Source organism: Postia placenta, assembly GCF_002117355.1.
Source record: "Postia placenta MAD-698-R-SB12 unplaced genomic scaffold POSPLAscaffold_14, whole genome shotgun sequence".
In the NCBI taxonomy this organism is placed as follows: Eukaryota; Fungi; Basidiomycota; class Agaricomycetes; order Polyporales; family Adustoporiaceae; genus Rhodonia; species Rhodonia placenta.
This window is the reverse complement of record NW_020169845.1, coordinates 121,901-148,838: the sequence shown is the minus strand read 5'-3', so window position 1 is coordinate 148,838 and position 26,938 is coordinate 121,901. Positions and strand designations below refer to the sequence as shown.

Below are 26,938 nucleotides of genomic sequence, written 5' to 3'. Positions count from 1 at the left end.
ATATCTCGTGCTCGAGGCTGGTGGCCTTATGGGACTCTCAGGGATAAGCAGACGCTGTGCCGGCGCTGAATGTCAAACATATCAAATGTTTCGGCTCAATTGATTCACTCGGTGCCTGAGCATCTCAAAACATACATTTCTGTTTCGCTTCAAGTACCATGCAGAGTGCAAGATGCACTTAGCCGAATAGTTGGTGGTGGGATAGAGACAGGCACATTCACCTCGACTGTCAATGTTCCAGCTAGGTTTCGAAAAGGCGCATTCTACATCCAATATTCTCAGCTATGAGATGATGCCTTTGCTTGCGGGCGAAGCGCAGGAGCAGTCGCTTAATCGGACGATGACGGCAACATTCATCGAACCGCCAGCGGGCGCTTATATGGTCACGTGCCATGGATGGTGACTTGCCATACCTGGCGGTGATTTTCGCCCAAACTCTTGACTACTCATAAATAGCCATTGATATGATGTCAATACCTCCAGTCATGATCTCAAAAAAGCGTACAAGTGTAACTAAAGACATCAGACCTGTATGTATTCCGCGTACATAGTAGACTTGCATCAGTGCATGAGCCTGACGTACACCGACTAAGCAACCCAATCAAAAATCCTCATTGTTTGAATGCTAGAATGACCATACTAAAACCATCGATGCCGCAAGCTGTCGGTTGCAATGATCATGATGGGTTGTCGATGTTCTACTGTGCATCAGCATTTGGCGGAGGAAATATCAAGGTACGATACGCACTAATTGCATCGCCCAGCTTGCCATCGAGAGATGCTGCTTGTCGCAACCCGGGGGCGGCTTGCCTTGGATCCAGTCGAAATTACGCAGATTCTGTCCGAAGTAATCTGAATCCGTCGAGTCAATTGTCGCCGGTGCGTATATTTTCAACGTCTGCAGCCCCACTGCGCCTACATCGGGCACCTCTATCCCCGTTTCCCGACGATTATCCACGAGCTGCCGAAGCCCATCTGTGGCTATATAGGATTTAGAGTATATGGCGAGGGAGGTGAGGTGGGAGAAGAGCCATCGCCCATCTTCTTGTGCGTGAGAGAGGGCTTCCAGGACGTCATCCATGGAGAAATCATTAGAGTCGCGCGCAAATGTATGGATGATGCGTGCAGAGCGGAAGAATTGGAAAGGGCGCCAAAAGGCGATTAGCTCGTCGATGGTCAACCCGTCGACGTTGTACTCGAGGTATAGAGTGCGTAACAGTGGGAAGCGTTTGGGTTGCTGCCAGAAGGCGTGGAAGGAGACTGTCTGGTCTTCATGTTGAGGGTTGTGAATGATGAGGCCACATAAGTTCGGGGCGGTCACAACGGAAAGCATATCTCCGATGGTCCCGAAATCGGTGTCATCAAAGGTGAGTGTCTCCAGAGCGGGGAGACAGATTAAAGCCTCGTTATTGTCTGGCGGCTCGTTTCGGACGTCATCCGCGTAGACGTTAATTAGCGTCAGATGTCGCAGGTCGTGGAGGGGTACCAGCATCGGCATGAAATCCATGCTCTCATAGATCCATTTGCTCTCGCCGTCGCCGCTCTCCTTCCACGTGAGCTCGGAGATGGTTGGAAAGCGCGCGGTCACCCTTCCCAGATCCATAGCAGACGGCAGGCCATCCAACACCATGCTGCGGAGATTTGGAGCCAAAAACCCTTTAGTGAAGTCATATTTTTCTAGGTCCTCATACCAGATCAAACGACAGACGCAACGGAGACGCAAGCTTGTCAGAGCGGCTGCCGATCCAGTGAGGAGGGGCGCAAATGTCTCATCGAGTTCATCTGACCCAGACACTCCCCATGTGAGGTCGATTGATCTCCACCGCTGCATGTGTTGACGCAATATTTGCATCGCGTCCTTGATATAGGCAGGATCCTCCACCCGTTGCACGTTTCGACGGGGAGGTCCGGTGTGGTACCAATCCAGGAAAATGTCGAGCTGTGCGCCGCGTGACCGTTCAAGAAGTGTCGTAAAAACGGTCAGCGGGGGCGCGCGGGGACGTGTGATGACGACCGTGCCCCACAGAGCCGACGTGTTCAATGCAGTAGTGCGCCATGTCCGCGACACAGACGCTGCGCGTTGTACGAAACGCACTCGTTCCAGACAATTCGAGTCTTTGAATCCTTCCTCAAGGATATGGGCCAGGATCTCTGGGGGAGCGATATGGTCCTGAAGGTATTTGACATCATGCATGAGAAGTGATGAATGCACGCAACGCGAGAGCACGTACTGCCAGAGCCGCGATCGGTTCGGGAGAACACCCCACCCCTTCGACAGTAGCTACCATGTTGAACCTGGGATCCCATTCGGGATAAACATTAACGTCTGCATTGCTGATCACTCTTGTCCATTCACATACCTTAGATTGCGAAGCCTTGCAGGTTGCGAAGGTGGGCGAAAGAAGGTAGACTATCTCGGAGGGTAAGGTGATATATCTCGTCGCTCGAGGCCTGTAGCAGCCTACGCCCCCTGCGATCTTATTGGATTCTCAGTGATGGACAGACACTGTACCAGCGCTGAATGTCAAATGTTCCGGCTTAATCGGTCTACTCGGTGCCTGGGCATTTTATAACATACATTTTTGTTTTGCTTCAAGTACTCTGCAGCATGCAACACGCAATGAGCCGAATACTTTGTGATAGGACATGGAGAGACATATTCACCTTGAGTGCGATTATCAATATTCCAGGGTGGTTTCTGAAAGGTGCATTGCAAATCCCATATTCTGGGCTATGGGAGAGTGCTCTTGAACCCGTGGAATTAAAAAAAGATGGTGCTTTTGTTTGCGGGCGAAGCGCACGAGAGCACTGACGCTCACTCGCTCGGACGATGACGCCAGCGCTAGTTACTCATCAACCGGCAACGGCTTCCGGCGGGCGCTTCGAGATTCAAGGCTTTTGTGTGAACTTCCATACTTGCCATACTGGGCATTTGTCTGAGCTCTGTCGAGCGCGTAAGGAACGTACACAGAGGCACTCGCACAATTCTCGACTCGGTACTACAAACAATGCCACATCATATGATGGCATGCGCTCGCCACAACTCCAAGTTACAAAACGAAATGCCATGATACCGGCGGCGACACCGTTTCTTGCAGCTTTGCGCACTTTCCAGCGAAGTCACTGAACGTCAATTCGTTTTCCAACTCACGTCGGGTCTTCCACAAAGTTGCTGCTGCAGCGAGCCGCTAATGTCTCCGAAGCTCGGTCTTAGACCGTCAGCCACCGAACCGAAGCGAAGTTCAGGTTCAGTTGGGCATCAAGGCGGGAGTTTCGGTTCGGGGTTCATGAGCGAGCGTGCCCAAGAACCACTCAACATGCCTGATCGACATTAGCAGGTCTCGACGCCCCTCGTTGGCTAACACCCGCCGCACTAAGAGATACCTGTCTGCTATAGTACGCAAGTGTTCTGTGAATCACGCGCGAGCGGAAATGCTGGATCTTTGGTCACCGTCCGAATTCTAGACAATTCGCCAGTGAACATTATGATCTACGTCGAACTGTCGCATTGAATGCACATGCAGTTGTATATGTACAGTAATCTTTTCCAGCTTCCAGCTTATTTGATTGACGTAAGAAGGCTCTTGGAACATAGGCAAGCCTCCGCCTGGGGTCAGGCCATATTGTAAAGTAGTTGAAGTCGAACCTCGCCCTAAAATTCAAGCTGCCAAACAATGCAAAGCTAACAGCCTTGATAATACATAGCAGTGATCAATCCTACTGCACGTTCGGAAGGGACGGGGCCTGGTAAAACGTTTGGGCAAAGTCCCCAAGCTTCTGCGGAACAATATCCGGATAGAGCTCTCGCACGTCCAGTGCACCCAGCGCTTTTGCGTTCTCCAGTGAGTTTTCGCCCAGAATATGCATACTGATCATGAACTGGTTCCCATGCCGCAGAATTTGTGTGCCGGGATTCGGGTTACGGAGTGCCTCTTCCTTGGCAACTTTGGCGCGGCTCTGGAGCTCATCAGCTTCAACCTATCCACTACCTTCAGAATCTGAAGCCCTCGCAAATGACAAACATGAGACGCACCACCACTCTCTTTGCCCTGAGGACATCCTCCTCGCCAGACGCCTTCTCAGCTATGGTCTTGACCTCCTCGAGTGTGAGCTCGTCTTCCCAGATGATGACGTACTGGTTCAACGTTCGGTCATCGTCGATGATGCGCGCAACGTAGGTGCCAATGTGCTCCATGTTCGTGTAGAGGTTCTTCTTGTCGCCCTTGGCGTAGAACTCGCGCGAGATGTGGACCCAGGGCGAGCCGGTGGCCTCACTGGACGTCGGAAACGGTAGGGCGAGTTGCATCCACCAGCCGACATCGACAAAGGTATAGCCGACACCGAGGGCACGGACAAAGTCTCGTATGGCAAGTTTCTGACAACAACATAATGAGCCTATGAGGGAAACCTCAGCTGTATGGGTTGCGCACCTCGTCGAGCATGTCCTGCACGCCTTTCGCGCCAGGCATCGCAAAGTCACAGGGAATGACACGCTTTACGCCGACATCCCTTGCAGCAGAGATGAGCGGCTTCTGTGCAGTGAGATGCTCCGAATGGACAGCACTGATGAGGACATCGATGCCAGACAAGACTGCCTTGTGTTTGTCCTCGGTGTCTGTGATATCCCCGAGGCGTATCTCCACACCGCGAGCGCGCAACTGTTCGACCTCGGGTTTCGCGGCTGAAGACGGCCGGATGAGCGCCACAGTCCTCTAACGAAACGGTCAGAAATCATGGCGCTCCATAGAGGGCAGCGGGACTGACAAATTTAGCGCATTTTATGAGCGCGTCGATAATTACACCACCCGTACGTCCAGTTGCACCGACGATGAGCACTAGGGGCTTGTATGAAGGAGAAGTCATATTCGATGGTCAACAGCAATGGCGGTGGCAGTCTGGTACCGAAAATCAGTTCTCAATCGCCAGTATTTATAGCCACTTTCTCCGTCCGCAGTTCCTGGCATTTGTAACGCACCTACATGGTTCGGCAAACGTCGTTGCTCAGCGTCGTTGTGAACCTGCACTGATGTGGTGTTCGTGAATTCCGGTAAAATTGGAATAGTTATCATTTGTAACGCACCTACATGATTCAGCAAATGTCGTTGATCAGCGTCGTTGTAACCTTGCACTGATGTGGCGTTCGTGAATTCCGTGATAATCGGGATAGTAGACACTTAAACTAGGGTTAGGTGTAGTGGTTTTGCCCTCGTCTATCCAGCTGACCCCTATCGTTAGACCTAGCCGAGAGGATTCGTGCGCAAGACGCAATTTAGAGTCAACGGTGGGGACCATGTCTCGACCTGGCTGGACCGGGCAAACTATGGCCGCAGCCACAAATTATCAAGGGGCGTTGTGGTCAGGGCCGCCAGAAGTCCGCTTACGCACGTCGATTCCAATCCAATCAGCTGTCGACGAGTCTAGCAGAGAACTCGCAGGCGAGCTCTGGTCTCACAGTCGTCCGTCCATCACTGCGTTCGCTACTGCAGCCGCGGCGGAACGTCTGGTTTCGAGGTCACCGAACGAGCAAGTTGTCATGCGTCATCACCCGCAATGGGCAACTGCGTTATCAGAAGCGCGACATAGAATACTTATCTCTGCTTATGCACATTACGAGCTATGACCGCCATTTTTCATAATCCTCTCGCGTCGCAGTACACTGTGCCACAGGCAGCGCGTCCTGACGCGAGCGTCTCCGCGTTCCACACCTCCCTTGAAGGTTATACACCAACAGATCTGCTCTCTCTCCCTGATCTCGCACGCGAGCTGCGCGTAGGACACGTTCTTGTGAAGAACGAGTCCGTGCGCCTCGGACTCCCTGCCTTCAAGATCCTGGGCGCGTCGTGGGCCGCATGCCGCGTCATTACACGGCATCTAGGGTTGCCGCTGAATCATGTTGGACGATCGCTCGCGGATCTGTCAAGGGCGGCAAAGGATCGCGGGATCACCCTGCTGACCGCGACGGACGGGAATCATGGACGCGCGTTGGCCAGGATAAGTAGCCTGCTAGGAGTCAAGTGCCAGGTCTATGTGCCAAAGGGGCTCGAGACATCAGTGGTATCGCTTATTGCGGACGAAGGTGCACTGGTAGAAGAGGTGGATGGCGATTACGATGCCGCTGTGCTCAAGGCTTACGAAGCTGCGAATGCTGTGAGGAATGGTATCTTAGTGCAGGATACAGCTTTAGAGGGCTATGAAGAGATTCCGAAGGTACATATATACCATAATCGATTTGTATCCTGATGTTAACTTATGGGCTGTGTGGTGCAGTGGATTGTAGACGGATACTCGACCATGTTCGTGGAGATAGACGAGCAAATACACACGCTGACAGGAGGAAAGGATGCTGACATCGTCATGGTTCCTGTCGGCGTCGGCTCCCTAGCTCAGGCCGCCGTCACACACTTCAAGCGGACCGGACGCACAAGCCAAACTCAGATCATCACTGTAGAGCCCGACACCGCTGCCTGCCTCATAACCGCGCTCAGGAACGCGTCGGCGTCCTCGACAAGCGCCGTCACCGCCTCTGTGCCAGGCGGGACCTTGACAAGCCCGACTATCATGACCGGCTTGTGCTGCGGCACCGTGTCGCCGCTCGCGTGGCCGTTGCTGCGCGGGGGCGGCGATTTCGCCACGTCAGTCGCGGACATTGAGGCGCATCAGGCCGTGAAGGACCTCCAACGGGTTGGTATCGACGCAGGACCGTGCGGGGCTGCGCCCCTCGCAGCACTCCGTCGCTTTGCATCCCTGCGGCCTGGGGCTCTCCGTCCGGACAGCGTTGTCCTCCTACTCGCGACCGAGGGCCCGCGAGAATATGTACCACCGCTCGACGCGACCACGACGGACCCCGTCGTGCTCACACAGATCCTGACGCGCATCGACTCGTCGAACCCTGACCTCAGCAAAGACGCGGGTGCGGGAGAGGCTCGTATCGCTGACTACCTCCACGCATGGCTGGCGCACCACGGCTTTGCGGTGCACCGCCTCGAGGCGCGCCCCGGCCGGCCCAGTATCATCGGCGTCGCAAAGGGAAGTGGCGCAGGACGGACGTTGATGTTCAACGGGCATGTGGACACGGTGACGCTGGCTGGATACAACGGTGATCCGTTGAGTGGTGAGATCATCGACGGTGCTGTGCATGGGCGCGGCGCCTTCGACATGAAAGCGGGCGTTGCTGCATCACTGGTGGCTGCCTATCGTGCACGCGAGACGCATGATCTGAAAGGAGATATCGTTCTAGCCCTTGTTGCAGACGAGGAGAACTTGAGCTTGGGCACACAGGAGGTGTTGGCGGCCGGCTGGCGGGCGGACGGTGCAGTTGTCAGCGAACCCACCGACGAGGCTCTTATGCTCGCGCACAAGGGCTTTGTCTGGGCTAAAGTTGACATCATCGGGAAAGCGGGGCACGGGTCCCGTCCTGACCTGGGTGTAGATGCCATCGCGAAGGCGGGACACTTCCTCGTTGCGCTGGAGCGCTACGGCGATGCACTAATGAAAAGCCAACTGACGTGTGCAGTCAGCCACTCGCTACTTGGCACGGGAACTGTGCACGCCGGTCTGATCAAGGGCGGAGAAGAGATATCATCTTACCCAGCACTATGCACTGTCTCCGTTGAGCGCAGGACGGTGCCTGGAGAGACGCCTGTGACGGTGGAACAGCAATTACGAGTGATCCTCGACGGCATAACGAGAGACGTACCGGACTTTCAGTACGCGTTGCGCATAGGCGAGTCGCGCTCGCCCTACGAGGTCGACGCGGATCATGCGTTCGTGCGCCTCTTCAGCAAGCACGCGGAAGCGGTCCTCGGTGTGCCCCCCAGAATTACCGGTGCCCCGTACTGGGCGGATAGCGCGCTCTTGGCAGACGCAGGGATACCTGTCGTGCTGTTTGGGGCGCAGGGTCGGGGCATGCACTCGGCGAACGAGTCGGTGGATGCCGCGAGTATCAAGCGGGTGACCCAGCTGCTAACGAAATTTGCTACTGACTTCTGTGGCGGGACTAAGAACTGACAATCGATATCGCTGGAATGATGCTCCCGAGTGTTTATATTCACTTATCGACGCCATGACGCGTTCAGTTGTTACAAGTTCAGCGCGCATCGAGGCATGACTTGACATCTATTCATCAGAAAGCAATGTGGCAGAGGCAGTGTCAGTTAAACAGGCTAGTTTTTGAAATGGGACGTAAAGCGCGATCCTGACGACACGCCTTCGACGCGTCGGCCATGCGCAGTGGCGTGGGGCGCCAGTGTCAACGGCGAACATGGTACAAGTAATTCAAAGAGGCCCAAAGCATCTTGAGCTAGCGCTAAATTCCGGCCTCGACGGGTCGATGTCCTCGTAGCGTGCTAACGCCGTTGTGAGAGCCAGAAGGCTGCCAGGGCCTGGACCGGCGCTCCTTCAAGGTCGAATCACCAGAGCGTGCGAGGAGGCAGCATTGATGCGGTTCTCCCGGGGGGACCGTTGCCTTCGCGCTTCGCGAAGAACAGCTCCGTGCCGTCGCGTGCGCGTGCGATCGTGTGGGGGATCGGGTGCAGTACTGTCGTGACGTGTGCCGATACCGAGTTTGGCCAGTATATTTCCTGACATCGGACGCGCGGTACCGCCACACCGGGGACAATCGAACGTAAACGGCGCGGCGTTACGTTTGCGGCTGTGGGATTGCCTTCAGTGTAATAAGGGTGCACCGCACTCGACAGATTCTTTCACGGATTCTGCGATCTGCGGGGTGTTCATGTCCGCTCGGAGACTGCGGGCTCCGAGAGCGGGTGTTGCCACAGAACAGCAGCGCACTGGACTAGCGTCGGTCTGGCCTCAGCCCGTGCCTTTCTCTGGCACCGTGCACAAATCCGTCAAACACCGAGCGCCAAGATTCGGGGTGGGGGCAAGCGTGGTCAGCAACGAGCGATGGCGGCGTCGAGATCATGTCAATAGCAGACAGCTTCGTTGATGTCATATCGAAATATACAGCACTCGTAATAGTGGTCTGATCTCCAATCTCGGATACCCCGATCACGGTGTCTGTTTTCGGCTGGCCACGAGTGTTCACGCTACATCTTATTCTTGCACCAGAACGCCGGCGACAACTGGCAGTGGAACAACATATCACGGGTTGTAGGGCGCACAGGCAGCAAGTCGCAATGTGTTCCCATGTGCACGAAAGGCGGTAATGCGCCGGTTCTAGATGTTCTAGCTGTGAGTGTGGCCTACGCCATATTTCTCGACACACAGCTTCTATAGCGGACGGACGTTGCTGATGACCACGGCTCCGGTGACATAGAACGGCCGGGGACAGTACTAGAGACAGGTCAGATCTGCACCCTGGAAGAGCGGGCGAATGACAATGAGAGAAGACGAAGAACATGAGGCCGTGCGAGAGATCGAAGAAATGCAATACCTAATTGTGCGCACCCGCAAACTCTGATCATGGTGCCTCAGAACTTGATCGACTTGTACAGCAGTGGTTTTCAACTTTTGGCCATAGGCGGATATCTCATCGAATACTATGGTTTACCAGTAGACGGACCCACCTCTTGATGGCCAGGTAACACTTCGTCACATCAATGTGACGCCGGTGCCGATTGCAAAGTCAGCGCGGCACACAGGGCCGGGGCTTGAACCCATGCTCAGCGGTGGTGGCTTCAAGACGATCGACAGGTCCATCTTCGGACTCCGCTCGCATCCGTAGTAACCATCGTGCTCTCGGGCGTGACATCGCCATCATATCCCTCGAAAGAAGGGACTACTCAACAACTCACCTGCTTGCTCTGGCACAAGTTGAAGGTGAGAGCAGGCATATGAAAACATAGGCGACCACATAATTTCGAGGGTGGTAGAGTGCCTTGTTGTTGCGCCATTACAAATCTGGCCATCCAGAGGGAGGGCCATTCACTGGTAAACCATAGTACACTTCGAAGTGTGTTATTTACCACTTACCAAATGAAGTGGGGCTGATCAACCAATCGGTGCCCTCCGATCAACAATGTCCAAAACGGTGTCCAGATATCTCATGCACCTCCGAATCACATATTGAGCCAGAGCCTAAATTCGTCTGGAGGAGATCAAGGATTGGAGTGCCCAAGTTTGTCCGGATCAGGATCAGAGTCCTACACATGAATTGGAGATCATACAGCGGCAGAGGGCCGCTCGGAGCATGGGTGCTGGTGTGTCCAAACCTTGGAGCATACACCCGAACCTTGGAGCATACGGCCGAGAGGTCTCGGCCCTTGTTGACAGGACAAGGCGCGCATTGCAGCTGCGGCTCATGACGAGGCAGGGGCAGTCCCATTCAGATCGCCAGGCATAGCGGTAACGCCGGGGCGCGCAGCTGTGATGTAAAAGTTTGCCAGGTGCCAAGATGCTGAAACGGCGGGAGAATGCGAATGTGACGTAACACGCACACGAGTTTGCAGACGTCGCGCGCCACGATGCCTAGACGGAGCTGAGACTACTCGATTGGCAACGCTGTGCTGTCTGGGGCGCAAGTATAGATCCCTTTAGGAACTCGAATACGTAGATCTGGTGTCGGTCAAAGTCAAAGGGCGACGGAGAAAGAAGCGCCGAGGACAGCTCAGGCCGTAGCCTACTCAAGAGTGTCGCTCTCAAGAGCGAAGGTTTCATACCCGGCTGGGGTGCGGGGGAGCGGTTCATTATGAGCTTGAGGTTAAAAAACCATGACGTTGATCACTAATGCAACTACAGTTAGTTGAAATGTGTGTGCCCTGGGGACCATCAACTGTCAGTGAGGTTGTCAATGCTAACTCCCCGCGCACCGACTCGAATGTTGTTGGTCGTAAGTATTTGCGAACGACGCAGTACTTATTAGGACGCACTACTTAGTTAGGACGCGGAAGCTGATCCGTGCCTTTATCGGGGAGAGCCGGCCCTGGCTCTCCGATCGCAGCGCTGCCCGTCATTGGCCGCCTGCGCCCAGGGGTGGGAACACGACACGGCCAGGCGCGAATGTGGCTGCTTTATGTAACCCCCCACAAACAATCTCTCCTCCGACGCTATCGCTGCTTGTTTCGTGCTATATCCCGGTCTCTGGCTGCAGACGCTTGACTACTAGTGAACGACAACACACGCAGGAGAACGCGGAGAACTGAGGACGGCCCTTACGAAAGGATGGACGACGAGCAGCACTTTGTGCATGCGCAGTTGCCGCTGCATTCGCAGTACGACAGAGACAGACTGTAAGTGTCATTTTGTTCACAAGGACTTGCGAGGAGGGTCATTCGAGGGCCGCTCGTTATCCTTCACCCGTCGACCATCCCAAGCGCTGACCGTGCCCTCTTCTCTCTTCGCCCTCTCCTCGGTAACGACCTCCGGAACCTCGACGTACGACACGATGGCGCGACGAAACCGCAGAGAATATGAGCTGACAGTACGCCAAGAACCCAAGCAGGCGCGAATGTGCGGTGTAGGCGGTAAAGGTCCATTCCTTTCGTAGCCTTCCCCCAGGCACATACACAACTTTGCCCACATTCCATCATTTCTAATGCCTGAGTCTACTCATCTTACTCATGTGCATCATCTTTGTTTCTTGCAGCCGATCGCCGGCCAATAGACCCACCACCCATCGTGCAACTGCGTGTGATCGACCCGTCGCACCGGCGGCCTCTTACAGCCGATTCGCGTGCGAGTTCTCCTGGTAAGCGCGTTGTCTGGTCAGCAAGTGTGGATGATACTCATGACGAAACTTTATGTGGCATCAATTGTAGACGGGACCCCTACATCTTCCGCTTCACAGAGCTTCTTGCAAAATCCGTATTATTTCATGTTCGCGAGCCTGGCGAAACCCGATGAGGACGTTGAGCTGCACTGGCTGAAGGTGCGTGTGTTTTTCTCGGAAGCCACAGTCGCACCAGACTCACGCAGTCCCCCTGCAGGATGGGAAGACGCGCTGTACAACAGGCTCCGTGGTTTCATCACTGTACCACTTGAAAGACGCCGAGGCAGGCGGGTCAGATGCGGGGTTCTTTGTCTTCCCCGATCTGAGCGTGCGCACGGAGGGCAGCTATCGACTGAAGCTGAGCTTATACGAGGTCGTTGGGTGAGTGATATTTTGCATCTCTTATGCTTCTTTTTCCGGGATTCTGCATGACATGAGCCATGATTCTCGACTGGGTGTATCCGCAATGTACGTGTGTGGGCCGTGTGTGTTGAAGGAAAACGGAAATCTGCATGAAATATAGAGTACGATCGAAGCATTAGCTGCGTTCCACGGAAACACAGGACGGCGCTCGTGGCCTGCGTCGCTGCGAGGCAATTACAGTCCGCTAGTTTGGCGGTCTGCTCACGTCCGGTCCCGACCGCGGGGGATGGGACGTTGATGCGCAATGGTGTTGATCTGTTGTCGTCAGCCGTTCCAAGATGCCTACTCGGCGCCGCGTTCCACGCATCCGCCGTTTCTTGATGCCGTGGACCCGAGGCCGCGGCGGCGTGCGCTCGCACACGGGCTACCCTGGGCTCAGCCCGCGGCTCTAGGTGGTTCCCGGTCGATGGACGTCGTGGGCCCGGCAGTTTGGCGCGGGCGATCACCCCGCGAGCGTTCGGACACGCGATGCGGCCTTCGGGTCAGGGTTGGCTGGCGTGATGTTAGGGGCAACGGTGCGCTCCACTACGCGTGGAATAGGAGGTGGTGGTGCGGGGCAACGTACCCAGGCTATTGCCTACCTCCTAAGTTTTGGTGCCGGGCGTTGGCTTGTGCGGGAGTTGCCGGCCTGGTGGCATCCTAGCGCGCTATCCCATGATCGTGTACTGTTGAGGGTGCGGGAGCGCATGGTGGCGGTGCTCAATCCGCTGATCGCCCCGCTGTCGGTGGGGCGAGAGCCGCTGTAGCTTGCTGCAGCCTCGCGTGGGCTATTCTGTCGGGGAAACGTCTGTCTGTCGGCATATTCTCTGATGACCGTGTCGACGAGTGTGGATGAATGTGGACAAAGTTTTGTGTTCGGCTACCAAATGGTTGTGCAGTACATGCTGGACTCACCTTCGTGCGCCTCGCGAGTCTTTACCGTCCGTCAACGTAGGGTCTTTGTCTCCCATTTTGCAGCATTCGGTGGTTGTGCAGACGGGCACTGATGGCTTGGAGGCGTGCATGGTGATGGTATCGGTGCAATGGGCCCCCGGCGGATAGAGTTCGTTATATCTCTGCCGCAGGATCCCGTGTTGCCCAGCCATATGTAATATGCCACCCTTTCGCGCGCTTCCACTTGCGTGCCCGAGGATCTGGCGACAGGAAAATAACTCAGGCAGTAGACAAGGCGCCGTTCGCGGCATCTCTGTTTACATCTTCGACTTGATCTACGCCTAGTTGCCGGTTCGAGAAGGCATAGGCTAACGAATTTCTTCCTTCCATGTACAGTTCGAGTGTATACCACTGCAAGTCGATATTCTCGGCGCCGTTTTATGTGTACACGGCGAAGAAATTCCCGGGAATGGAAGGTGAGCCTTTGCATACAGTTCTTCCATCGACGAACGTAGATTCTTCACACCACAATCGACCTCCCCGCGTCTTCATACGGCAGGCGTCACGGCAGCCCTGGCTGCGTGGGGTTCTGGGCCATGAGCCCTCTTCTTGTCGATTGCTACTTCATATATATCGCATCCGCTTTCAACTTGGTTGCTGATCTACGTTCACTGATAACAGAATCCACTCCGCTGTCGTGCTCCCTTGCTGACCAAGGCATCAAAATTCGCATTAGGAAAGACATTCGGGTCCGCAAGAGACCAATGCAGGGTCTCAGCGAGACCCCCATACCTATTCCTTTGGTGGGGCAGCCCCCACCCTCTGGAGCCTTTGGCCCTGTCCCTGTCCGTCTTGACGACCCAGACCCCGAGGACGACAGGGAGCGGGACCGAGATGACAGACGGGGACCCGACAGTGATGCTCGCAGGGACAAGGACAGCGATCAAGAGTATGATCGAGGGCGCGGCGCCGACAGCGATAGAGAAAGCCCGCGCGAGGAGCCCCGGAGATTGGCCGTACGAAGGGAAACTGCGGGAGAACACATGACCGGTGGTAGTGCAGCCCCAGGGAGGAGGCACAGTGCGAGTGACCGTGGTCTCAAGCGTGCGCGAGGCGATGACGGGGGCATCTTGGTCAACACGACCGCAGCTGCGCCAGAGCGGCTCTCCAACGGTCCTGCTGCGAGCCCCGTCAGTGCGGGCCCGTCAAGTGCGAGCGTGAGTGGAGCTCCCGGTTGGGGTGCGATCGATCCTGCGCTGAATCCGCCGCCGCCGCCGTCGACTGTGCAGGCACCACCGCCAGCGACATCTGCTGCGGACCATCACTACCCACCAGCTCCTACCTCGGGTCCCTCGTCCTCATACGAGCATCGGTACGCTGCGGCTCCTCCACATTCAGTAGCGCCTGCGCCTGCCCCTGTGCCCGTGCCCGCTTCTGCGCCTGCAGGTGTACCGCCGTACCATTACGAGCCGCATGGCCACCATGCACCGCCTCCTGGACACCACTACCCCGCCGCGCCACCGCCGCATCATTACAGCCACAGCGCCCCTCCTCCGCTGCACCAACACCCTCCGCCGTCGGCATACGCATACCCTCCCACGCCTGCGCCAGCGCAATCCGGCTGGTACGAGTCGTATCCGCATCACTACCCTCACCACCCGCCGCCGCACCATGCACCGCCTCATCCTCCCCCGAGGTACGGAGAGTATCCCGCGTATGCCCCGCCTGCCCCACAAGGATACTACTATGAGCATCCACCCCAGCACCACCAACCGCAACACCAGCAACACCACGCACCTCCACCCCCGCCGCCCGGGCACCATGTCCATCACTCTTATCACCCGGGATATCCGCCTCAGCCAGGACCTCCGTCACCGCCCAGCGCGCCTGCACCTATGCAGTACGACTATGCTCCACCTTCGACGGCAGGTAGCACTGGCGACAACCGATCCCAAGGCGCGAGCGCGCATGTGTCCAGCTCAGGCTCGCGAGCATACCCTGGCACGCCCTATGCATCAGCCCCTCCTGCTCCTGCTCCCGGCCCGGCAACACACTCCGCCTCGCAGCAACACTATGCGCCGCCACCACCCCAGCAGGGCTACACCTCGCAGTACGCGCACGCGCCGAGCCAGCCACAGAGCCAAGCGCCCGCGCCGAGCCAGGGCCGCGGGCACTATCAACTGAGCACACCACCACATCCGACGCAAGGCTACAGCTCATACCCTCCTGCGCCTGGCACGAGCGGTGGGAGCGCGAGCATGAGCAGCCCGGTCAGCGCTGGTGGTGCGGGCCCGCCGAGCGCTGGCCCAAGCTCTGCGGGCGGCGCGGGGTCGGCAGAGCCTGCTTGGGGATATTCTCAGGGCGCGAACGCGAACACATGGGGAGTGGGCGGTTCGGGCGTGATGATGCAGAATGATCCGTACGCACCGTACACTGGAGGGGGCAATGCCGGCTCGAGTGGACGAGATATGCAGCGTGTCCAGCTGGCACCATTGCGCGTCGGGCAAACCACTACGCCTCCGGGTTCAGGGGAGCGCAGTGGCCATGGGAAGAAGAATCCGCTGAGCATTGGTAACATCATCTCCGATGATACTGGTTAGTTGGCTACAGGAGAATGGGCGTGGAGCACTCAAGCGATCGCAGTAGCTGTTCCGTGTTTGACGTTTGCGTTTGTGTATTATATTCAGTCCGTTTTGCTTTCTGTCTTGTTTAGTCTCGCTTTGGTCATCGCAGTCATGGTCCATATTTGTTTGTTTCATTCTCCGTCTCTCCATTGACTCTCACCTGTTGCCGTGATGCAAGTTGTATTTATTGACCCTTGCTTGATAGGGCAATAGTATCCTTCACATGCTGTATATAGGCGAGTGCTGGTACGTGCTGCGGCAGACACGCAAGCGGTTTCATTTTCGCTAGTGCCGTCTTGCTGTATGCAGTGTCGTCCGAAGATGATCGGCGAGCATTTGATGAAACTGTAGCTAGTTAGAACAAATACCGAAGAGAGCCATATGATCAGACTGTATGCGTGTATGCGCGGCAATACAACTACGCGAACCGAATTCAGCCCTGTCCCACGATAATGTTCGGATATCTAACTCGTGTGATACTCGAATCGAACGTGTAGTGTAAAGACAACCACGAACAAATGAAAACCTCACCTAATACGTGCAACACACGGGTCGCTTGTCCGTACCAAGGCGGGAAGAAGGTCGTGGTTCAAAGGGAAGAGGGGAAACTGCATTTATCGACGTCGTCGCCAGTTTATAAGAGTACAAGGAGGTCGCGACACGGGTGACGTCATAAGAGGCAAGGGAGAAAGCCCGATCAATCTTAGAACAACCCAAATATAGAATACCTACTTCCGAATCGAGGCGAAGCCCCGCCCTGGGCACAAGCAAGCTAGACTCAACATCTCTGGCTTGAGTCCGCGACTAGCTATGTCCCAGACTCACAGGAGTATCGCTTCCGAGGCGTCATATTTCAATCCGCGTCCTGCCACTCTCGGGACTAGGAGGGCGACAACGGCACCGCCGATCGACCTATAATAGCCGCTTCGTCGCGTTGTCGACGCCGTCTTCGCAAGCTTTAGAATCAAAGGTAGAAAACAGTTGTACCTGATTTTCCTCGTTTTTTAAGAATAGAAGAGACAGATATAACAAGAGAAAAAGAGAACGGTGATTGTGTTTGATGACGTTCGACCGCAATCCTCTAAGCGGCATCCAAAGGTTCATCGATGACTACTTGAGCTATGCACAGGACCACGGGTCTCAAGGTGCAGAGGAGGCCGCGAGCGATGTAAGCACTGGCATTCCAATCTGCTACGAACGTTCGAGGCAAACTGATTGTGCGTCGTTCTAGGACATATCAGTCCGGCGTCATGGTCGGCATTGTCCGAAGCATTATGTCCCGCACCATATACTCTGCACATTCCGTGTGCGCATCCTCCGCCTTCCCTCAGTCTCCCTGTGCCTTGTTCCCAACTCTGCTTGTGTCTGTATTGCTAGCAGTGAACAACACGAAACACTTCCACGAAGCATACGGTGCCTGAGAGGCGTGTTGGAACAACCGGTGCGACGGCGCGGCGAGCGCGTTTGTCCACGAGCTAGCGATGCCCGTAAGGGACAATCGCGTGCGGTACGTACATCGCGCGGGGTCGTTTTATACTACGATAGGGGCCTCCGGCCCCCGGTTACTCGCGCGCCCGAGCTTGCGAGCTCGTTCCTGAACGCGTGCTTCAACAAGGCGTGGATTGGAATGCGTCACAGCCAGCTAGTGACCTACATAACTCCGGCGGCTCGTTGGAATAGGAAACGGTGTCGCAAAAACGTGGATGACCAGATGTGGGTTGAAAACAGCCAAATTGACGTTCATTGAATTTGTTAGTATGCGTGCAAGGCTGCGAGAAACAGTGTCGCCGCCGGCATCGTGGCATTTCAAGTGTTCTACATTATTGGGATTCTTAGGATGAAAATAAGAAGTCCACTATCATTATATAGTCAGTACAGGTATGTTATACAGTCGCCTGGTGCGATACTCTGATGCCGACTCACATTCAATCTGATGGATGTGATGCAAATACTCTCACAGCAAAGAAGTGACCGTTTTTTGGGCGAAAACAACGGCCAGGTTTGGCAAGTCGTCATCCATGGAAGTTAGCACTCAAAGCCTTGAGCCTCGAAGCGCCCGCCGGAGGCCGTGAGCTGTGGCCCTTGGCTGATGAGTAACTAATGCCGCCATCATCTTCCTCCGACCGAGTGAGTTTCGGTGCTCTCGGGCGCTTCGCCCGCAGACAAACTTTGACAAGGGCACATCTCATCGCTTCGAATATTATGTCTACAATGTAGCTTTTCGAAACCTCCTGAAGCATTGAAAATAGCACTCGAGATCGCACTTGACGTGAATATGTGGGTGATTGCGTATTAAAATACTTCAAGCGGAACGTAAATGTATGTTGTGAGATACCCATTCTGCACCGAATGGACCAATTGACCCGAACATGTGATATATTTGACAATCAGCGCCGGTACAGTGTCTGCCCGTCCCTGAGAGTCCATTAAAGTCACAGGGGGCGCAGACTGCCACGGGCCTCGAGCGACGAGATATACCCCTCTTTCCTACGGGCTAGCGTATGCTTTTTTTTACTATCTCCACAACCTGCAGAGTCCTGCAATCTGAACTTGGTATATCGCGGTATGTGACTGGGCAGGAGTGATCAGCAGTGCACACACTAATTTTGATCCCAAATGGGATCCCAGGTTCGACATGATAGCTACTGTCGAAGGGGCGGGGTGTTCTCCAGACCCGATCACTTTGACAGTTCGTGCCTCGTGTTGTGTTCCTTCAACGCTCCTCATGCATGATGTCCAATACCTTCAGGACCATATCATCCCCACGGAGATCCTGACTTATATCCTTGAAGAAGGCTATCAAGACTCGGATGATCTGGAGCGAATGCGTTTCGTACTACGCGCAGCGTCTGTGTCGCGGACATGGCGTACTACTGCGTTGAATACGTCGGCTCTGTGGAGCACGGTAGTCATCACACGTCTCCGTGCGCCCCCGCTGACCGTCCTCACGACACTCCTGGAACGGTCACGCCAATCACAGCTCGACATTTTCGTGGATTGGCATTACCCTGGGGCTGGGGCTGGCCTTGTCTACATCAAGGACGTGATGCAAATATTGCGTCAACACATGCAGCAGTGGAAATCAGTCGACATCACATGGGACGTGTACGGAACAGATGAACTCGAAGATACATTTGCGCCCCTCCTCACTGGATCAGCAGACGCTCTGAGAAACTTGTGTCTCTGCTGTTCCTGTTATTTCGTCTGGCCTGAGGACCTAGAAAGATTTGACTTCACTAAGGGGTTTTCCGCCCCAAATCTCCGCAGCATGGTGTTGGATGGCCTGCCGTCTGCTATGGATCTGGGAAGGGTGACCGCGCGCTTTCCCCGAGCTCACGTGGAAGGAGAGCGGCGACGGCGAGAGAAATTGGATCTATGAGAGCATGGATTTCATGCGGATGCTGGGACCCCTCCGCGACCTGCGACATTTGATGTTAGATAAAATCGACATCGAAGGCGTCAGAAACGAGCTGACAGAAAACGACGAGGCCCTGATTTGTCTCCCCGCTCTGGAGACACTCACCTTTTGTGACACCAATTTCGAGACCATCGGAGATATGCTTTCCGTTGTGACCGCACCGAACTTATGTGACCTCACCATTCACAACCTCGAACATGAAGGCAAGACAGTCTCCTTCCACGCCTTCTGGCAGCAGCCCAGACGCTTTCCACTTTTACGCACCCTATACCTCGAGGTCAACATCGCCGGGCTGGACATCGACGAGCTAATTGAACTATGGCGCCCTTTCCGATTCTTCCGCTCGGCACGCATCATCCACACCTTCGCGCGAGACCGCAATTATTTCTCTATGGATGACGTCCTAGAAGCTCTCTCTCACGCACAAGAAGATGGCGGATGGCTCTTCCCTTTCCTCACCTCCCTCGCCATATACTCCACATCCGATATAGTCACGGACGGGCTTCGGCGTCTCGTGGAGAACCGTCGCGAGACGGAGACAGAAGTTCCAGACGCAGGCGTGATGGGGCTGCAGATGTTGAAGATATACGCTCCGGCGACGATTGATCCGACGGATTCAGATTATTTGGGTCAGAAGTTGCGGCATTTTGACTGGATCCAAGGCAAGCCGCCCTCGGGCTGTGACAAGCAGCATCTCTCGACGGCGAGCTGGGCGCTGCAATTGGTATGTATCGTGCCCTGGTATCGCTTGCGCCAAATGCTCATGCTCAGTAGGATGTTGACAACCCGTCATGATCATTTGGAACTGGTGGCTTGCGGCATCGATGGATTTAATATGGTCGTCCTAGCATCAAATCAATGAGGACTGCTGATTTTGCGCGCCTGCTATGTACGCGGAACACATGCAGGTCTTATGTGTACGCTTTCTTAAGATCGTGACTGGACATATTGACGTTGTATCAATGGCTATGTGTTGAACTTTAGTTTCGCAGCTGAACAGAAGCCTGAATAATGGTTGCTAGAAGCCTGTATCGTTCGCGAGTTGCCACAAGCGCGACGCGTCACATCACGTGTACCGTGTCAGCATTCTGCCTTCTTGAACGATTCTCAGCACAAGCATAAGTACAAACGAGGATGATGCGCGGTTCAGTGGATAACAAGAATGTAATCTACTCATTAGTATGATACATGTAGTATATAAACCTCAGGCCTGAAGCTTTGAGAAACGAACACAAAGTTACACAGTGCAGATAGATCACCGAACTGACTATGCTAGCGTCTCCGAAGTTCGGTCCAAGAACGGGTTCGGACCGTCCGAACCTTGAACCGAACCTGCGGTTCAGGTTCGGTTAAGCTCGGTCCATGGATTTGGCCAAAGGTTCAGTTCACGGTTCAGAGCATCAAGGACCGGTCCGAACCGTGAACCGGAGTCAAGTCTCAACGCTCACAAAAAATACATAGTTAGGTTTGAAATACTAGTTTCCATAAGTCTCACCAACAGACAACGTCTCAATCTTTCCACAGGGCCAGCGTGCGCTGCTCCCCGAGCAGCGTCGTGATGCGTACCCTGCCATCCGTCGGGCAATGCCGTCACCTATAGGCAGGCTTACATAAGCTGAAATCAGCGAATGCGATAAGTATTACAGTGTCGCAGCTTGCATATCCTTCTCAAATGCTGAGTCCCTTGTTTGGTCATGTATTATACTCATAGTATGATCACGAAATTTAAAACTAATGTCTTTTGTACGACCATTTGAGATCTTAAGGTTCAGTCCGGTTCAGGGCAAGAGGCCCCTGAACCGAGCTAAACCGAACTTCGGAGACGCTAGACTATGCTATCATGCAGGAAGAGCGCCACTCAGACGTCTCTGACGCGTTCATGCGGCTCTTGCCAGGGGACACCTACGCCAAACGGTGTCATCAGCATTTCTCACAAAAGCGACAGAACAAGTTGCTTGCCAAGGATCCTGAGAATTTCTTCTTCAGTTTCTGAAGCGATAATAATGCCTGGTCCAACCCAAGTCAGTTGATTGACTAGGACGATTCGACTGACAATCTGACCATTCTCGAGCTTTTCTCTCCGGTCACTGGGGTTTCGTATGACACCAGCGTATAGGCCCCTTTGATTCAAGGAATATCCCATCTTATTGGCCTTCAAGCGCAGAGAACGGTTGAACTGTGAAAAGCAGCATGAGCGATCATCCTACATACTGCTGACATGTCGAGACTCACAATATCGTCTCCCTAATTGTGAAAATAGCCAGTTAAGAATAGGCATCAGTTGACGATCTTGTCGCCGTGAAACACTCACGGTGTAATACAGAAGAGCAGCGCCTCTCGATTTATATGGCACCGTCAGAAAGTCTGTGTCAGTCAAGCTGGATCAGTGAATGACTGCGTTATCATGGCTTGTAAAACTTGCCGATCCGTCGCCGAGAACTGTTGACATCTCTCCTACATAGCCCCCGGTAAATGAGCTCGAGATCGTCAAACGACCCAGGAATGTTCAGATCCTCTGTCAAGATCCCCTGTCGATGGAGCTCTCTGAAGAGTCGTCGCAACACGCCTGCAAGAACGCTAAGAGATAAAATCCAAGGCGTAGATTTGGACTGACCTTGGTGCGTCCTCCCATCGTCAGTCGGCCGCGTAATGAGAATATCGATGTCTCCACAGTCAGCTTTGCCTCTGGTATCAAGCGCATGTCAGATAATGGGCGTTTCTGGGTTCATCAATTACAACCTTCTGTAGCTCCCCATAATCTCGATGAAAAGCTTGGGGTCAATCTTCAGGGCTACGAAGGAAGGAAGTAAGATTTATCGAGTCTCGGGGAATTGGGCATCAAGTAGAGACAGACCAATGGGCTTGATCTTATTATAAATGTCTGCCGCTTCGTCTCTCGGCATTCTCGAGTTAATCTCTGAGGTGACCGTCGGTATGTGATCTTGACTAACGCAGTTTCAGCCAGAACGTACCCTCATAATACTTCAAACCAATTTCCTGTGCTTGGCTGAGGCGGATGCCACCTTTCCTTGTTCGAATATCGTCAAGTGTTCTGCATCCACGAGTGTACCATTCCCGGGCGATCTTTGAACCTGTGAAGACCTGCTCGATCTCGCGTTGAATTGATGAAAGAATGCAGAACGAACCAACACCATATATGCCTTGAAACAGGAGAACTGCTGCAACGTCTTCTGTCCTTTCATATTCAATACGCCGCAGTTTTCCTGTTTCGATAATCTCCATAATCTAGTAGCAGAGTAAGGTTGGTACGTATGACGCATATCGTCAATCTTGGTGTTTAGATGCTTACTTTCTGTGCCGTCTTGTTCCCGACTCCGGGGAGAGCTACAGCCTCCGCATGTGAACGAATTCTCGTGGGGTGAAAGCGGAGAGCTTTAATAGCTACATTCATGCAAGGATAGGCGGTTGTAGAGAAAACCAAGCTTCGGTGTGAGAAAGTCCAGCGGGCAACATTGGCCATGAGCGCACCTTTTGTATATGCGAATACACGCCATTTGTCTTCCTCCGACGGTTTGAGCTTGTGCAACGCCTTCAACTCCTGAAGCTGATGCATGTTCAGCACGATGCTACAGACTGTAGAAGTGGCACTCACCTTATCGACTACATCTTGATTGGGACAGTTGTTGGGCAGGCCCCCACCCTTGGTATCGCATAAGAACCCCTGGGAGATAGGGACAGGCTCGTCAGGGCAGGGTCTTCAGGAGATAGGGTAGCCAGCACGCACCCTCTTCCGCGGGGCCTCGCGGCTACTTGCAGGCGACGCGGTCATAATCGAGTCGTCCTCGTCGGTCGTATTCAACGGATGGGAGCCCTTTAAATTCGACCCGTCAGAGCGGTTGAACCCTCAATAGAAGCTAATTGAGTCAAAAACCTACTTCAGCAGCGCGGTCTGCCCGCGCTTGAGCATAAAACTCAGCCAGAGGGTCGTAGCTGGAGGACGAGCGAATGCGATTCCCATCGGCACCGTTCTCCGGGGTTGCCACACCGGCCTCTCCTGAGCGCCCACGTTCAGTTCCGTTGCCTCCCGTCGGTGGCACTTTTGGTGGTCCTCGAGGAGATGGAGGTGAGGGCAGGATCTCAGTGAAGTCGCATATTATTGACGTCTTCGGGTCGTCATATTCTGGTGTGAAGTCCCTGTTTCAATCGGCGGCTCAATGTTAGGGTTCTTCTGTATCATGTGAAACTAAACGACGCACGAGATGCCACTCGAGTCGTCACTTTCGTAACGGTGGTTCAAGGCACAGCCCTTTTGCGCCCGCTGACCAATGGCCACATGACTAGAGCTTGCCTTAGATTGCTGCCCCTTCTGTATGGCTTTGAGCATCCAGGGCTCTGCCCCGGCATCAAGCCGTTCCACAAACGCGGCATGCGACATCACATAATCCATGACATTCTCATCCTCACTCTCTTCTTGTTTTTTGGATTCAGCGTCGGCGTCAGTGGCTTGCGGCTTCGTTGCTTTGGTCTTCCACTTTCGCCTTGACTGTCTTCGTGAGACGCGGTCAAAACCGGATACTACCCAATCCCACGTCACTGTGGGAATGCGGTCCGGAATCTCATCCAGACTCTTCATGCCCATTCTCTCGAGGAAAATGTTCTTGTGCGCGTTTGTGGAAATGTGTGTGACTTCATCTGGGTCGTAGACTGGTACGAGTGTGCCACCGTGTCTGAGGATCTGTGTAAAGTTAATTTCCCCACAGATTATGGTCCGAGGAATGGAAGGCGCACGAAGTCCATTCTGCCCTTGGTCGTATCACTGGCGTATGTGCGGTCATTGCTGCAATAGAATATCTTCTTTCCCCGTAGATATGTGGACCGGGGACGTATTCCCCGTGCGCGCTTTTCTTCCGTCTCTGCTATTACCCGCCGGGCATATTCGAGAGGAGTTAGGAGCTCTTTGACCTTTTTCTTCGATTTTGTTGTCTTGGCCGGCGGCAGCTTCTGCTTCTGCTTCTCTGGGTTCGCGCTGGATTTGGTTGGCCTGGCGCCTGAACTAGAAGCTACGGCCCCGTTCCTGGTCGAGCTCGCTGGCGTGGTCACAGAGCTAGTGTCTGATGGTTTTTTCGCAGCGATATCTCTCGCAGGCTTAGATTGATTTGAGCTGCATCCGCTGTCTGTGGTCTTGAATTTCACGTCGGCTACAGTGTGGCGCTGCTGGACAGCTCCAGAAGAGTCTGATGAACCGGGAGATGTCACGCGCGGTCCGTGGGTCTGCGTTACGGAATTGTCCCGTAACTTTAAGTGGAAACCCTCGTGATCCCTGCTAAGTACCTTATCTTTCTCTGAAACAATCTGCTTGCGAGAATCGTTGGGCCCTTCACGTGGGAACTCAGCACTTGAAACGTCGCGGCGAAAGTCAGGATCAGCCCGTTGCGATCCTCGTCCACAGGATTCTGGTGCGGAAGGGAGCAAGGGAGTACCGCATGAATGATCAATGACACGTCTCATGGACGCCGTGATCGCATTGTCTGAATTCTGCCTTATCGATATGAGTACCAATCAGCCCTGGATGTCTGCGTCACCCTTTATGCGCGGATTACTCACCACTGATCATCCTGCGGTTTACGAGTGGTAGCAGGGGTGTCATTGATGACAATGTCGTCGATCCGTGGGAAAGCGTGCAGTTCACCGCTCACTTTCCGCTTCTTCGAGATATGCGCTTCATCATTTGGCTCTATCGGCGGCGGTGAACTACGCTTCTGACTGTGGATAATCAAGTAATATGTGGCAGAATCAAGTAAGAAGTGGCAGAAGCATGTGACAGGCAAATTGAAGGTTACCTTATACTTTTGGAAGCTTGAGGAAAAGAAGTGGTAGCAGATAACTTCATCGAAGAGGTCATGGCACGAGCTTCGGGTTCAAGACCTCCGGTCTGGGGCTGCGGCTGGTAACGCTCTGGAATATTTCAGATTTATTTGACGGCATATTCACGCATGTGCATTTAAATCTGGAGCGTACCTTGTTGTTTTCTGAAGGATAATGTGTGCGCTAGAGTCAGCGGTCCTGCTGTCCTCTCCTGTTGTTGCCGTGAACGTACCTTCTTTGAACTGCCATACGTAACAAATAATCATGAAAGTCCTCGTCTGGGAGGTTCATCCGTTCTTCCTTCTCTACAAAAAACGCTTCAAGATCTTTCATATTTCGAGGGGCCTCGTCCATATTGAGGCGGTTGTTTGTGAGCGAGAGTTCGAATTGTGGTGGCGTGTCCATACCACAAATTCCATATTTGGTAGGTGACCCATCATTCCCACGATCACACCTAGCCAACCTCTGCTCACGACGCTTGCAGCCGCTGTGTGCGTTTCTCAACCAACAAATTCTGGCCAAGGAGGCATGTACACATCTGCTTCACTCAGTATTGATTTTTCTTCTCCTTTCAGACATATTTACGCCGAGAGCGTAAAGATCGCCCCAGCCCCTTAAATGCAACCGCTTCTGGCAACGTTTGTTCACTAGAGAGGGTGCTTGAGCAGAAGCACAATTAACCTGACATCATCCAATTACTTCCTCCTACCGGCAATCATTTCAGGAACTTTATGAAACTTTGCGATGGCATCTGCCATGCTTTTGCTAGACACTCTTAATTTCGGTCCGTCATTTTCGGCGCGGGCTTGTGGTCTCAGTCATGCGGGTCCGCACTCCACTATTCTGGAAAGCAGTGCCATAATTCCTGACATGCGCTGATAAGCCGGGATCAGTGTCGCGTTGGCGCTAACGCTAGTATGAGCGGCGGTGCAATGGTGTGACATGTATGCGTAATACTCACTGGTACGTTCCTGGCCAACGTTTCCATCTTGACCTATAACTTATGTTACTGTCTGTAAGACCAGATATTACTATTCATTTACAGATAATTCCCCCAGGATATATGCCTTAACATCCAGCACAAACGAGCGAACAAAGAATCTAGCGCTCGTTTTGTGTATCACCGCAATCAAACACAACCTTCTCTCCCAGGGCGTCAACCTAAAATCTGAAATGAGAAAAAAATGCGGACATCGTCATCCCTCATCCTGCAAGGAGCAGGAATTGATCCCTGGATGTTGTGAGTGAATACACTACTTTGACCATTTCGTCCACCTCCTGGCCGGAAAGGGGACCTCAGGACCCACACGCACAAACAGAGCACAATACTTACTAAATGAGTACTATGCGTGTCTTCCGCGTGGTGTCCCTCATTTCACGCGATGTTCCTGTGTGGAAATCTGTTCGACATGAGCGCGTGAGAGATGTGCATCCCTTGAGCTTTGACATTGAGGCCTAGGTGCCGAATCTGTGCCCACAAGGATCTTTCTGGCAGGCGAGGGCCATTCTCCCGCGATTCATCTTCGTGCCAATCCGGTAAAGCGTCGGTATCGATGGTAACGATAACGCTACTGCGGATTTTCCCCATCTGCGAGTGTGCATTCTCACTCGTCTTTCCTCCCACACCCTCGCTTCACAACCGACAATTTCGGTGCTGCATGGGCCCGTTCTGATGCTCGCAGACAACGGGCCCTAGTGCTCTTTGAGCCGTCGGTCACACGGTCTAGCTCAGATTTTGCCCCTCCGCCCGACATCATCGTTACATCCGACCAATCAGGCTACTTGCATCCTCCTGTCGTGACAGATCTCGGTGGGTCGGACAGATCTCTGGACACTCCAATGTGCCCCTTCCGTGCCGCGGCGACCGACTACATATGGACGCTCGGGCGGAATGGTGGGTCATCCTCTCGGTTCCTCCACGCTCGGGCAACACGACATCTGTTCATGCACAGCGCGCGCCTTGCCTATCGTCGTTGTATTTTCGAAAGTCCGCGAACACGTTGAGTCCCTCGATCCCTTGATCGTTTTGTGCCGCTGAGTTTGTGCCGCCATTCATAGGCGTCGGAGTTGATATCCAGCAACCCAAAAGCAACCACCACTACCATC

The 26,938-nt window shown here is 54.0% G+C and overlaps 6 protein-coding genes across 6 annotated transcripts; 3 read left to right on the top strand and 3 right to left on the bottom strand.

Annotated features, from left to right (window-relative positions):
* Nucleotides 1-730: 730 nt before the first annotated feature.
* POSPLADRAFT_1152814 (hypothetical protein) lies at nt 731-2,288 on the bottom strand (the record flags this gene model as incomplete). Its single annotated transcript, XM_024486691.1, has 2 exons — nt 731-2,170; nt 2,232-2,288. 2 exons carry the CDS (start codon nt 2,286-2,288, stop codon nt 731-733), a joined length of 1,497 nt encoding a protein of 498 aa, XP_024335262.1.
* A 1,429-nt stretch (nt 2,289-3,717) lies between these two features.
* On the bottom strand, nt 3,718-4,863 carry POSPLADRAFT_1152493 (hypothetical protein; the record flags this gene model as incomplete). The annotated part of the gene is made up of 4 exons (XM_024486661.1): nt 3,718-3,978; nt 4,034-4,375; nt 4,431-4,712; nt 4,765-4,863. 4 exons carry the CDS (start codon nt 4,861-4,863, stop codon nt 3,718-3,720), a joined length of 984 nt encoding a protein of 327 aa, XP_024335261.1.
* Nucleotides 4,864-5,616: 753 nt separating this feature from the next.
* On the top strand, nt 5,617-8,007 carry POSPLADRAFT_1060281 (hypothetical protein; the record flags this gene model as incomplete). Its single annotated transcript, XM_024481245.1, has 2 exons — nt 5,617-6,207; nt 6,268-8,007. 2 exons carry the CDS (start codon nt 5,617-5,619, stop codon nt 8,005-8,007), a joined length of 2,331 nt encoding a protein of 776 aa, XP_024335260.1.
* Nucleotides 8,008-11,344: 3,337 nt separating this feature from the next.
* On the top strand, nt 11,345-15,877 carry POSPLADRAFT_1049298 (hypothetical protein; the record flags this gene model as incomplete). The annotated part of the gene is made up of 10 exons (XM_024479710.1): nt 11,345-11,429; nt 11,546-11,647; nt 11,718-11,827; nt 11,886-12,049; nt 12,194-12,301; nt 12,484-12,572; nt 13,088-13,133; nt 13,361-13,440; nt 13,646-15,559; nt 15,825-15,877. The coding sequence occupies 10 exons, from the start codon at nt 11,345-11,347 to the stop codon at nt 15,875-15,877; spliced, it is 2,751 nt and encodes a 916-aa protein (XP_024335259.1).
* A 1,192-nt stretch (nt 15,878-17,069) lies between these two features.
* POSPLADRAFT_1153267 (hypothetical protein) lies at nt 17,070-19,868 on the top strand (the record flags this gene model as incomplete). Its single annotated transcript, XM_024486729.1, has 8 exons — nt 17,070-17,095; nt 17,134-17,301; nt 17,549-17,656; nt 17,806-17,865; nt 18,122-18,151; nt 18,217-18,277; nt 18,338-18,898; nt 18,921-19,868. The coding sequence occupies 8 exons, from the start codon at nt 17,070-17,072 to the stop codon at nt 19,866-19,868; spliced, it is 1,962 nt and encodes a 653-aa protein (XP_024335258.1).
* A 1,068-nt stretch (nt 19,869-20,936) lies between these two features.
* POSPLADRAFT_1153086 (hypothetical protein) lies at nt 20,937-23,944 on the bottom strand (the record flags this gene model as incomplete). The annotated part of the gene is made up of 16 exons (XM_024486714.1): nt 20,937-21,013; nt 21,068-21,182; nt 21,239-21,250; nt 21,318-21,384; nt 21,425-21,691; nt 21,743-21,797; nt 21,861-21,923; nt 21,979-22,252; nt 22,317-22,408; nt 22,496-22,571; nt 22,620-22,722; nt 22,789-22,838; nt 22,903-23,147; nt 23,255-23,477; nt 23,526-23,702; nt 23,756-23,944. Coding segments are annotated over 16 exons (2,085 nt in total), but the record flags the coding sequence as incomplete, so codon positions are not given.
* Between the last annotated feature and the right edge of the window lie 2,994 nt (nt 23,945-26,938).